Source organism: Amia ocellicauda, chromosome 16 (genome assembly GCF_036373705.1).
Source record: "Amia ocellicauda isolate fAmiCal2 chromosome 16, fAmiCal2.hap1, whole genome shotgun sequence".
Lineage (NCBI taxonomy): Eukaryota > Metazoa > Chordata > Actinopteri > Amiiformes > Amiidae > Amia > Amia ocellicauda.
Window position 1 is genome coordinate 15,884,206 of NC_089865.1, and position 12,900 is coordinate 15,897,105.

At 36.7% G+C, this 12,900-nt stretch overlaps 1 protein-coding gene across 2 annotated transcripts in view; it reads left to right on the forward strand.

Annotated features, from left to right (window-relative positions):
- The window catches only part of LOC136711685 (double-stranded RNA-specific editase 1), a 128,114-nt gene that overhangs the window by 85,255 nt on the left and 29,959 nt on the right, over positions 1-12,900 (forward strand). Inside the window, exon 5 of one of the 2 annotated variants that reach the window (XM_066688075.1) lies at positions 9,890-9,916. The exons of the other annotated variant lie outside the window; for it this stretch is intronic. Coding sequence (XP_066544172.1) covers positions 9,907-9,916 — 10 coding nt within the window. The 5' untranslated portion in view covers positions 9,890-9,906. The remainder of the gene's footprint in view (positions 1-9,889; positions 9,917-12,900) is intronic. 2 annotated transcript variants of the gene reach the window in all.

Genomic DNA, 12,900 nt, shown 5'->3' on the forward strand with positions numbered 1-12,900 from the left:
TACTTTTTTGATATCTGAATACATTGTGAGCTCAGTACAAACTATTACGGTGTATGAGACATTTGATTTGTGTTTAGGTTGCAATACAGAATTTACTTTTAAATTGTGTTACAGTCAATGAAGAAACAGAATAGTTTTTGAATTACAAGAAAGTGTTCAACTGCCTCAACATAAACTCCTGATATAGTTTTCCTAGACCAAGTTAAAACTATATATTTTTTTTATTTTTCCAAATCTCTCTTGTGCTTTGCTAGATATTTACCTTTTAAACCTAAGAATTACTTTCAGAAAATGGAGACCATGTTTTGTAAGGTACCTAGAAGATTTAATGTAGCAATTTGAATACATATACACACATGTGCACACACAGTTAGGTTCTAGAAGTACTCTGCCACAATACAGCCACAGAAGATTAGTTATTTTCTGTCCATGCTTTTTTTTTTTTTTAGGGGATCGGTTTCAAGATTTACTACTTACACTTACAAGGGATTATTAAATATGTTTAGATTGTGGAGTGTTCTGGTTATCAAGATATATTATCTATAATGTGACATTGAAAGTGTGACAGACGTTTCCTATGATACTGTACAGCATTGTATGTGCAACTTGCAACGTGATATCCAAACCCTAAATTTTAAACAAATAAGTACATTAATTTATTAATACATTCTTCCGTTGCACATTTTATAAGGAGATCCATAATTCCATGTGGCAACTTAAGCAGACTTTGTCAAAACAGTTCAGATTTGTCTTCTCTTGTTATCACTCTACAGAAGGTTTTTGAAAATAGCCTGTCACCATGAGCTGTAATTCACATTTTTGCAAACCCGATTACTTTCCCATTTATTTAAATGTGCCAGATTTGCGGACTCGTCAGGAGTGTGTGTCACATTTGCAGTCTGAAGCTGGGTTTCAGAAACTTTTATTCGTCTACCTAGGACATATTGGAAAGTGTCTGTCTTGGGATGTAGAGTACTCTTGGAGCACAAAATTAACTCTTACAGATCTTGTTTCTCATGTTTTCTGTGTTCGCCCATTTTAGATTGTAGCCGTTTGAAGGCTTAACTCTAAATAGTTTCATGGATGCCAATGTAAAGATGTACTGTTCTTGAAAAACATCTGAACCTACTGAAATTTCACGACAGACTATATGTTGGAAGAGCCAAATAACCCTGCCCCTTATAAGGATGTACCACTGTACCTGTCGTTTGACAAGGCCCATAGAGAAGTCAAGTATATTAACTTCCAAATTAACTGTTTGACATATGTTGACTGGAAACTGCACATTGCTATCAGAAATTTACCAGATAGAGGTTTCAATTCGTCAGGGTTTTCGAGCAGAAAGCCTAATCCTTTCTATTAGGCTTTCCACTCGGTGGGCTTAATCTGAACACGTCTGCTACATTTGAAAATTGGTCATAATGACTTTGCATACTGTATCTTCCATTACTTAGGGTGTTTATTTGAATCTTAAGTGTGCCTGACTTTCAGTATATAATTGTGGGGATGACATTTATTGTGTAACCAGCAGAGACTCCAAGAGTGAGTTTTAAGTGTCATATAATAGCTGTGAAGTGTCTGTTTTCTGAGTTGCTCAGGTTGACAGCTCAGGTGATCTGCCAGGAAAAATTGTAATTTTAAGGGTTATCGCTGTTAAGTGCATTAGCCCTGATGTGAAAATCCTATATCATTCTCAGCTTGGAGATTTTCTGTTTTCCTTGGCAACTTCTGTTCAATGTATATTTGTGTTTGTGGTTATGAAAATTAATGTATCACCTAAACGTAGCCTAGTAGTCAGGATTTTCTATATTATACAAACTTGTTACATATTGTATATTAACTGCTTGTCATCTTTAATTATTACTAAATACCTTGACTAGCAATTTAACATCTGCCATTGAATGAAAATGAAATGGAAGCTTTGCCATTTAAATTAATAAAGGTGCTAAATGATCAAAACAATTTGAGTCTTGTTGGAGCTGTTTATGGTGTCTAATTTAGCAAAATGAGGTACATACCCTTCAGGATAATTGATAAGAACAGCACGCTTCATCCACTCAAAATATGAAAATGGTCTAAAACATGCCACGCACAACACTACAGGGATCGTGTGAGAAACAATCCCCCCCCCCATTTGTACACATTACATTTCCAAGCATGGCTTCTGTCCAGTCAGTTGGAACAGTCAGTCAGATAGGGGACAAATATTAGAATTTCTGTATTTAAATCCACACCATTGCTTATTAACTACTTTTGTGTTGCTGAAAATTTTACCTTTCCCTTTAAATTTCAGGTTTTTTTTTTTTTTTTTTTTGTGAAGGCCATTAATATTTTTTTCCTTAGAGCACTTAATTTAAAATTAATAAGTTACAGATTAAAAATATCCAATGCTCGAATAACACCAAAGACGGATAAGATTTTTTTTTTCTAGTAATTGGACTCTTTTGCTGAAAACAAGGAATTTTTTGTATAAATGCCTAAGTAGCAGCCTGATTTGTATGAGCTTCCCATAATCCAGTAATCTAATGGGGCACACTAAAAGTTGCTTCAGCTTTGTGATAAAATGCATGCTCATGGACCTCCATTTTTAACAATTGTAGTTCTTGTACTTTAAAAGGCCTCTAAACATTGTAACCTAATCAAGTATTTAAACTTGAATGTTTTAGAAGCTTTTAGCATTTAAATTAATACTTTAACGTGCGAGAACTATATTAAGTATGTCATGGACCGATAGTATGCACACCTATTTACTTAATGTATACTTTATTAAAATTTTGTCAGGTATGAGCACTGTATAATAATACATAAAGATCACTGTATGCAAAGATGACTCTTCTAGTTCTTTCTGGAGAAATCTATAGTTTGTTTTGTTTTTTTTGTTTTTTTGAATGTAATTTTTTTAGGAACAAAGTCAATTTAAGGATCCACAATGAGACACAGTAACTCATAGTGAAAATATATAAATATAAATACAATTCTGGAACTGAATAAACAACTAACCACACGTGATGTTGTTAATTAACAGGGGCATAACATACTCTACACCAAAGTATCATTAGACCTGAGTATTCCTGATGGTACTGGATGTTTTATTATAATTATTTTGACTAATGAGTAGGACAAGTGTGTGCGTCAAGGATACTACTTTGTTGTGGCAAATATTAAAGTATTCTGTGATGTTTGTACATTTGCACAACCTGATTTTTGACTGTCATACTTGTTCCTGGAACAATATAACCTAACCTAAACCCAACCCTAATCCAAACCTGTAAAGGTTTTCCATCAGTAATTGCTTCACAGCAAAACCAGGTCATACCTTGAAATTTATTATATTACTCTATTTAAATTAATTTTTCAGATGCACTTTCAGAGGACAACTATATATCCAGCTAAAATGTGAACTACTTTTTCCCCTATCTGTTATATGAAATATAATATTAAAAATTGTAATTTATGTGCTACTTTCCATTTTCTAACTAGAATAAAACACTTCTTCATACAACACCACCTCTTTCCCATTAATAAACCAAGACAAATTGGAGTCTAAAGAAAAAAATAAATGTGATGGGGGGGGAAAAAAAAAAAACTCCAGATGACAAGAACAGTTGTACTCTGCTAAACCTGTGCTGTGTCCCGTCATAATTGTGTTCAAGCAGCAAATTTGTGTTTCACCTGCTGGATTCTCCCCGATTGTCTCTGGTGATAGAGCTATCTCCCTGCTATCAGAGGCTGCCTGAAATTCTGCCGATAAACAAGCCGTCCACAGATCTGCAGCCAAACAGCCATGCTCCTCGCCGGCAAGAACTCTTATCTCACCCTGACCTTTCAGTGAAAAGTTATCTGCTGCTTTCTGCCCCCGTAGCTGAAAGCTGTCTGTCAATATTACCACAAAAGTTGATAATTCTGAATCTTTGGGGTGTGAAATTCAAGAAAATGCTTTTATTTATTTATTTTTTTCCAATGTCGTCTTGGCAAGAACTTTATTAATTTATTTATTTTCCAACCTTTCCCTCTGATATCAGTATGCCTGCCCTGGCCTTGAATTGGGAATAGAGAGATAGTCATCTGTAATGAATCGCACAGTCACTGGTGCGAAGAGAATGGGAGGCAAATGAGTACTGAGGCTCGCAATCTCCTTTGCTTACTCGGTCATCCTATAGAGTGGTTTGGTAAACGGTTCTTTGCTAATGCAGAAAAAGTCAATCCTATGTAGTGTTTTCCTGCATTTAGTCTTTCAGCCTCAATGTAGTCGACGTGATTTGTGGCAGAACGTTTGCAACTTGGATTCTCATTTCAAAACCATGAATAATCATTGTCCTTACTATCAAATGCCTTTCGTATATTTTTGATTCTTAATTTGAGACGGGCGCAGACACATAAATGCGTATGGTTATGTTCAATCAATACGACATTTAATTTAATGTAATCACACGTTTTTATTTTGTCTGGGTTAAACTAGAAAAATTACATTAGCATTACAAAGAACTGCCAAAATATACTCCCAAACCTTGATTTATAAAAAAGATTAATGGACTGGGGTGGGTGGGAAGGGAATAAATCGTTCTTATTGGGCATTCAGCCAAGATTTCATAGGTATATGTAATATAGTTGTTTAAACGGCACGTCTTGGATCTTAGGAGATTAAATGTCTTTTTAGCGCAGTCTTCTGCTATGCCCTTTGTTTTGCTGATTACATTCTAAATGAAATTTGTCTGAACTTGAATAATCAGTGAATCTGAACTGAGGAGGAGAAAATGTCAATTGTTCAAATTACTCTCGGTATTCAAGGTAAATATGACCTCTTATGTTATTAATTGTTCATGTCTGTGCTTTTTAAAAGTTCTTTCTCTACTCTGACCAATGTCACTGTAGCATAGAGCAAGTTATACAGCTGAAATGAGAGAGTAAGTCCCTGTTTAAATCTCTCGGAGTGTGATCATTTCTGAGCTTCTGAAGTCAATCCACAACCTATTGTAGTCATGACTCTTTAGGGAATGAATAATGTCTTCCAATTCGAGGCAAATTTGGGATCATCTGAAATTTCATCCCATGCATTAGTCGTGGCCAGTCCTGTTTGTTCGTAATAAGCACCATGATTACTTTGCTTTCCCTCCCTGTTGCCCACTGCAGTGTGGGAGCAGACGAGGGCCATCAGGATTGGCCCTCCAGCTCAGCCTGTTGTATAAGCCTCAAGTTGATAAGGGAGTGGGCATGACACGGATGGAGTGCTCACAACCAATTTGTCTCCCGCAATTTTTCAGAACTTGAGGACTGGGCTTGTTGCCATTCACAGGCCCAAGCCATGAAATGGATTTCATCCGGTTGGGTTTTTGTCACTGTGGCGCCACCAAGGCGTAGAGATGTAGGCTTCTGGCATCCTCAGCGTGAAATCTTGAGTTGAAGATGTTAGCTAGAAAGTTGATTGAAGAACTTAACCTTGGACAGCTTAGACCAAAAACTGCAGGAGGTCTTCCATGTAGCAGTATAATGAGACCAGTCATGTGTTTGTCATCATGATTAGTCTCCACTATACAGCAAATGTTTAAGGCTCTGCATGCTGTGAAATGCCTTTTACTGATGAATGCTGGAAATTCTTGCATGTTCTGTTGGCTTTAATCTTGGCAATACATGAAGTACCACCAACTGTATTTGTTTTTGTTTGGTTACTTCCTATACTGTTCTTGGCATTGGTAAACGTTTCTTCAATGAAATTTCACACAGTTTAAATGGGGATTATACTGGATCTCTCTGTCCACTATTTCTCTGATATACAAATCTTCCATGCTGATCTGAACAAATAGATTTATGTCTTAGTAAATTTACTGACAGGGCTTCTGTTTGACGTATTTGGTACAAACCTCTACAGTGCATAATGCGGCCTACAGCCAGGAGACCATAGTGGTTACGCAGCACCTCCAAGATTTAGTGGTGGCATTATTTATTCATGACTCCACATCTTGCTATTCAAACAGTGTTTGCCAGTGTTTTTTTTGTTTGAGGTGCCATCTGTGGACAGTAGAAGAATCTAAGGCTGCATGACTCGTATAGATTTATCCATTTGCAGGCCTCCCCATTTGCCAGTGAAAGCCAAGTCACTGAGCAGTAAACCGTACCTGACCTTAGGCTTTCGGCAGGGTCTTCTAGGTGATGGGAGATACTTTGCTTTACCATCAAAGCCTCTGTGGAGCCGTTTAGCTTGCTGTGGCTACTGCTGCTGCCTTTGAGTGCCCGTCAGTGAGTGGAATTGATACAGCATTCACGTGGTCGGAGAGGCACCCTGGGACCGCATCATAAATTAGAGCTGTCATAAAGATTTTACAGGTCCTGCTGAAAATGGGAAAAGGGTGGCAGGCACTAAATGTCCTTGAAGAGTGGAGTAAATGATTTTTATTAGCTGTGCTGCATTGGCATTGGTGACCTACATTGGAGGTCCCTTCCCCTTGCTGAAAAGTTCCAACTTTTTTTTTTTTTTTTTTCCCTCCATTCTTTTCTTCCAAGAGATGCAGCATAGAAATTGATCAGGTCAGTGTTCAGTTGCTGCTGAAGGCTCAAGGGAGCGAATTGGGGAATTAATTTGTGAGTGATCCAGTAGTGTGTGGCACCCTATTGTTTGAGGGTGATCAGACGCTGCCTGAAGAATATACAGTGCTTTAATTCTAGTAACTAATTAAAAAATTAATCGCATTACTGTAGATCACACGGTGCCTAGTCTTCACTGATGAATATAGGGCAGAGTTCATGGAAATTAGTGCCATGCATTATGCCTTTTATTGTGTATACAAGCCTGCCTCATTGATTTGAAAGAGTGTCGAAATGCAATCCTGGGATTTCCCCATTTCCTCTCTTGTTGGGAAAGAGTGTGTGGCAGTGATCAAATGACAAAGCAAGCCAAGGACCTGCTGGGGTATTCTGACGCTTCAGGTATTGTGGACACATGACCATACACAACAATGAAAAGTGTGTTGACCTTGATTAATTATAGAAGAATGTCGGTAGAATAATGAGGTGGGTCTGTTCATTCCCACGTTTACTAGTGTCTTATATAGCCTGCTACACCCCAACTTCAAAATCCCTCTGCTCCATCTCATTGGTACCTGTAGGCTGACTGGAGTCATGACAGACCTAGCACTCAATACCTAAATTACCTGTATTATAAATACATGTAGTAATCAGTACATGAATATATTGTCAAATTACACTTCATGAAACATGCTTGTCTGTTTTATAAAAGTAATTATTTTCCAAGAAAACAAGTAGACCTACAAATTTTGAATACTACACAATTCAATATAGTAGTGTATATGTAGTGTATTTTTTTTTTTTTTTTTTATTAGGACTGCCTCCTGTATCTGTCATTCTGCAACTTTGTAGTAAATTGAGAAGCTTCATAAGAATAACCATGTCTCAAGTGATTTCCATTCAAAAGGGTTGAGTTGATGCAACTGTCTGTGTACATTCTGCATGAAGGCAGGGGAGGGCCTGTGGTTTCTGATAGTCTGATCTTACGATTTTCAAGGCATTGGAAGAACGTTCCCAAAGGCTGTATATGTGACCAAAAGGAATACGAGCTTGCATCTTAAATTAATCCTGCACAAGAACTTTACTCCTACATGTACCATACTTACTATACAGATTCCCTGCAGTGGGCTATGATAAAAACAAACAACATTTCTTAACATCTGTATTCAAAAATGTCTATGGATGCCTGTTCAGCTTTGTTGAAGATGATGTGTATATCTGTCATTCATTGTATTTGTATAATTTCCTAAAATTACTCCAAACAATGTTTGGATCTTTGTGGCAGCCATCACTTTCTGGATTTAAAGCTTCTTGTGCTGCAAATTGTATAGTCTAATTTTTGACTTGGTACAACAGACACCGTTGACTTCATTTGTGTTTCATCAGTGTTAAGAAGTTATTGAGCTTTGCACATTTTGTGCCTTCATCCTTTCCTTCCTCACTAACAGAGGTGACATTCACACTAGGTCTGCCAATAATGGTGATTTGTTACTATTCCCAATAAATAGGCATTTTAACACATTATACATGAAGGCTGGTGTTCCAAGAATCATTGTTATTTTGAAGCTATTGCAGTGTAAACGGATAAAATTTAATTTATTTACTTTTACAGATGTAAGGATGGGACTAGCTTGCATTGTAGCTAGCCATGGATTTATGTACACTCGATTTTCATCCCTTTCATCAGTCAGTGCTTCCCTTCGGCCATGTGTGTAAGATAACATGGTGGGGTTTGCACCCTATTAATAAACATTTTCTTAAAGAGGTAATGGTTAATCTTTCATGTGGGAGAACATTGTTAAATCTCCTACAAAGTGAAGGCAATAATGAATATAAGTATGCTAGTGGATGTTTTGCTACTCGGCAAAAACTGGGCATCAGTCTTTTCAAATTAAAAGGGCAAAGGTGGTCTGCAGGTGGCAGCATTCATTTCCACCGCCTCGTGGCCCATCAGTTTTAATCACCAAGTCCGACAGCCAATCTCTTCCACCGGGACCCATTTCTTATTAACCGCTCTCTGCCTGTGCGTCTCCACACGTGTAAAACATTAAGGATCATTACTGAGGCTGAGGCACCGTGCCGAATGATGAAAGATGAGAGGAGCTACAGAGTTTTACTTCCCCCAAACTTCTGACTCGGCCACGCTTTGTAACTTTAAAGTGTGCAGCACTGAGAAAGAGGTCCTCCACAAAGTGTCTGATGACAGTTATTAAATATAATTTCATTAAAAACTAACATTTAAATTGCATGTTAATTGTAATATAAAACATTCCATCATAACAAATCAGATTAAAATGGAGACTTTTGATTTCAACAGCACTTCTCTCAGTGGTTCATCCGCTTACCTTGACCTCTCCATCTGAACATGTCAAAAGATGTAATTCATCATGATGCGGCTTGACTTCAGCTTCAGCATTTTTATAATCACAGCTTTTTCTCTTTTTTCGTCTCCTTCTGGCTTCTTATCACATTAAGGCAATGCAGTCTTTCTTTTCTTGGTTAGGCTCAATTATATTTGCAGGTTTTAAAAGACTAAGGGAGTCTAGACATGTCATTTGATGAATGAAAAGCTGAGAAAACTGTGTGTCAGTGTATATGGTGGCCTATCTGTATTTGTAATGCTCTGGCAATAAGAGACACCTATTTTCTCCCTTCTCTGCTTTAACTTATGAATCTATCCGTCTAAATTAGTGTCTGAGAACACAGTGACAGCTGTATTCTGAAGCCTTCTCAGATTTTTGTTGAAAGGTTTTGTTTTTTCCTTCATCCTTCTATTTTTTAAGTCATTCATCACTGTCTTTGATGCCAATGGTATTCTCACATATACGTATGATTTGAGTAATAATTCCTTTAGCTTACATTTTGATTTGTATGTTTCTGTTGGTTTTGTAAATGATTCTGACTGGAACAATGGGGAATCCAGAGATCTTGTGGACATCATGTTTGTGAAAACCATTGCAAACAGTACCTAACAGCACAATATTGCTTTCTAGGTCACAACACTTGAAATATTATGAAAGGAGGGTGCGTAGGTCTGGGATTTGTATTGAATATGTGGGTTCTTAAGCAGATGAGCATTAGTCCTCGCAAATCCTTCTAAATCAAATGTTTATCCTGAGAAATATAGATAGATAGATAGATAATTTGTGTTTGTTTCTATTTTTAGATTTTCTTTGCCAGTAGCCCTTCAGGTGATAATTAAAACTGTATAAATTATATGTAAATGATATTGCAAATGATTTGTGTGGATTGATTTTAACAAGGACCACATGTATATATTAACATTACATTATAAAAATGCATCTGTAGATTGACACCGATGTTGAAAGTGGTTTGAAACATTCATTTAGATTTTCTTTTTCTTTCTTAGGTATCAACGGCAAAGGAATGACTGAAGGTATGTTGAGCACAGCAATATACATACATATGATTTAATTACTGATATTTACAGATTTTCCATTATGAAATGAGCACATAAAACAGGGAAGGGGATTGTTTGTATGTATTTAATCTAAATTGTTGTGCTTTGTTTTTGGTCTGTGTAGTCAGAAAGTGTGGCTTTATCACTCCAGAAAATTCATTAAAATCTGGAGATCTGAGACATAAAAATTCAGCCCTAGTCTCTTAATTTGTGTATTTTATGCATGTAAAGATATGTAACCACAGGAACAATTTTTTATTTAGTAATTGACTTTCCTAATGACTTCAGACTTTCCTAATATTTATTTGCAAACCCATCAAACAATCTGTCCTTAAAAGCCTTAAGAGTCTGATGTGCAAAGTTAATTGCAATTGGTTTTTGTATCAGTCCTTGTTTATTTTAATGGCAATGAAGCCATGTTTTGGTTGTATCTATGGAATTTAATGTGTTGTTTGTCTCATGTGGAGCTAAATCTGAGCGGTATATCAGCCCCTCTGATAGACAACCAAATTAGGCCTATAAAAGCATAAAACCATTGGTTTAAATAGACAAATTGACTTTATGTTGGCTACTGGCAGTAAAAACTACAAAACCTAATGCATAAAGCAAGATGTAAACCATTTATTTTCCTTTGACATGAGATAATGTATTTGATCTTAAGTATTGTAGTTGATGAATGTTTAGTAAATCCATCTTCCTGGGTTTGTTCTGTACAGATTGGGATTATTTTAGCAGTGTCTCTTACAAGTCTGGTCATGTAGGAGATTAGGATGTAATAAACCTTCAAAGGCCTTTTTAACCAATTGTATTATAATTCCCTGCTACTGCCGTTTTGTTTATTTTTTGTATTGTTCATTATTATGTAAGAGTGGGTGTTTTTGTTTTTATTTTATTTTCTTCATTGGGCTACAACACGGTGGTAAACATGAAGCAGTTTTACCTAATGTACCATATAGCATAACTGTATTTTGTATAAGTTATGTAAATTGCAGTTGGCCAGGCTTTGAGGTGAGGTTAACCTGAATCCCTGCACTCATTTCTATATGCAGTATTAAACAGAGATAAATCCATTGGCTGACATTTTTCATTTCATCCACTAATTGCAGCCCCTTTTATCTTGTGTATGAGAACTAAAGCTGCCGCTTTCTCCATCCTCTCTTCACAAAGCGGTCAGTGGAGCGCGCGCGCCACTTTCACGATAACATTGTCAATATTAACGTTCAGTAGGACAGTCTGAAGTGGCTTAAGGGAGCAGGGTCTTTGATTTACACAGGGACGAGATTATATATGCCGTAATTCACGAGAGAAAAGACAAAATTTTCTCCTTATCCCAACAAGATGTGGGTGGTTCCAAGGCCTGTGTAAGACAATTGTTTCTTCTGTTCTATTAAAGAATAGTACATGGAAAGTGTGAATTAGTGTCGATATTAATGCCTGGCATTTCGGAAAAGATTTAAGATAATACATATTCGTCTGTTGGCACTTTAAAGATGGAGACATAAATTGCATTAGAAACCTGACTGGCCTATGTATACAAGTATTTAACTAGTTTGTTTTACTTGTACATCCACTAAACAACACATTTTTATATAACAATTACAACATGGGTGAACAAATGTCTTCCATTTATAAAATAATGGATTAATTTCACATATTTGTTAAAATGCCAGACAGTGAAAAAATGTTAAAAAAATATATATATTACTAGCATTTTGATGTTATATACCATAAAACTTCCAACACTCGCCGGGTCTCAAATAGCAGCCGGTGTCCAATAGTTGCCGGGTTGATTTGCATAATCATGTAAACAAAAGCCGGTCTCTAATAAACACCGGGTTACAAAACAGACTTTACTAGGTTTTATAAATAAAGAAAAGGGAAATCAATACAGTTTCTGAAGATACATTAACACAATTGAAATAATCCAGTGAATAGTTCACCATACATTGAATGTGATTTGTTTACATCTTTGGAAAACTATTAAAATTATAAAAAAAAAAAAAAAAAAAAAAAAGCCTGGCCTATTAGCCTACTTCTGCAATGAAGCAATGTTTCCAGGCTCTTATCTTCTTGCCCTGCGTGAGCCTGTGATGTCTTTTTATTTATGAATGTTTAATACAATCGCCAGTCTCCTACAATTGCCAGTCTCCAATTGATGCCGGGGCTTCTTGCAGTTATTTGGAATAAACTCCGTGGGCATTACATTGAAGTTTTACGGTATATGTTTTTTAATAGATAAATGTATACAATCCAAAAATTATTTTCTTAAATATTGGAAATTTAGTCTTGACTGTGCTGCACATCACACACTTGCTGACAGGAAAAAAGAGGAGGATTGGGGGAGGTGGGGGGGGGGGGTCATGAAGGGAAAATTGCATCGTCGAGCCCAGGAAAAATAATCCCCCTGTTGGTTTTTGTTGTTGAGAAACGGCTTAGGAAACAGCATAAATCCTGAGCTCAGCAAGGAGAACTGGCACTTGTCGTCATATTTTTCACTTTAAATGGGCCACTTGGTTGACAGCAAAATAAAAAGATGACCGGGGGATGTTTAAAATCCCGCCTGAAAAATAGATGGGGAAGGGGGACACTCTCGGCTGTTGGAAGGCCCCTTGTCCTTGCTATGATGAACTCGGCCATTGCTTACTCTGCCACGAATGCACCGTCACAGATTGGTTGCGCGGGTGATTCATAAATGAAATCCTTGCCTCTGTTACCATCTTTTTTTGCCTTTGCAGCTAAGATTCTGTAATCACCTTCTCTATTGAAATCCCTTGCCCTCCCCCCAACACAGAGAGGGGTCCATTTTACATTTATTTCCTGCACCAATCTTTATTTCCATCCATTTCATGCGGAAAAAAACAACTGCTCTACAATGGTTAAATTGCATCTCCTTTCTTTATTTTACATCAATTATTTTATAAGCTTACATAAAAGATAGTGAATTAACACTAAACGCAATG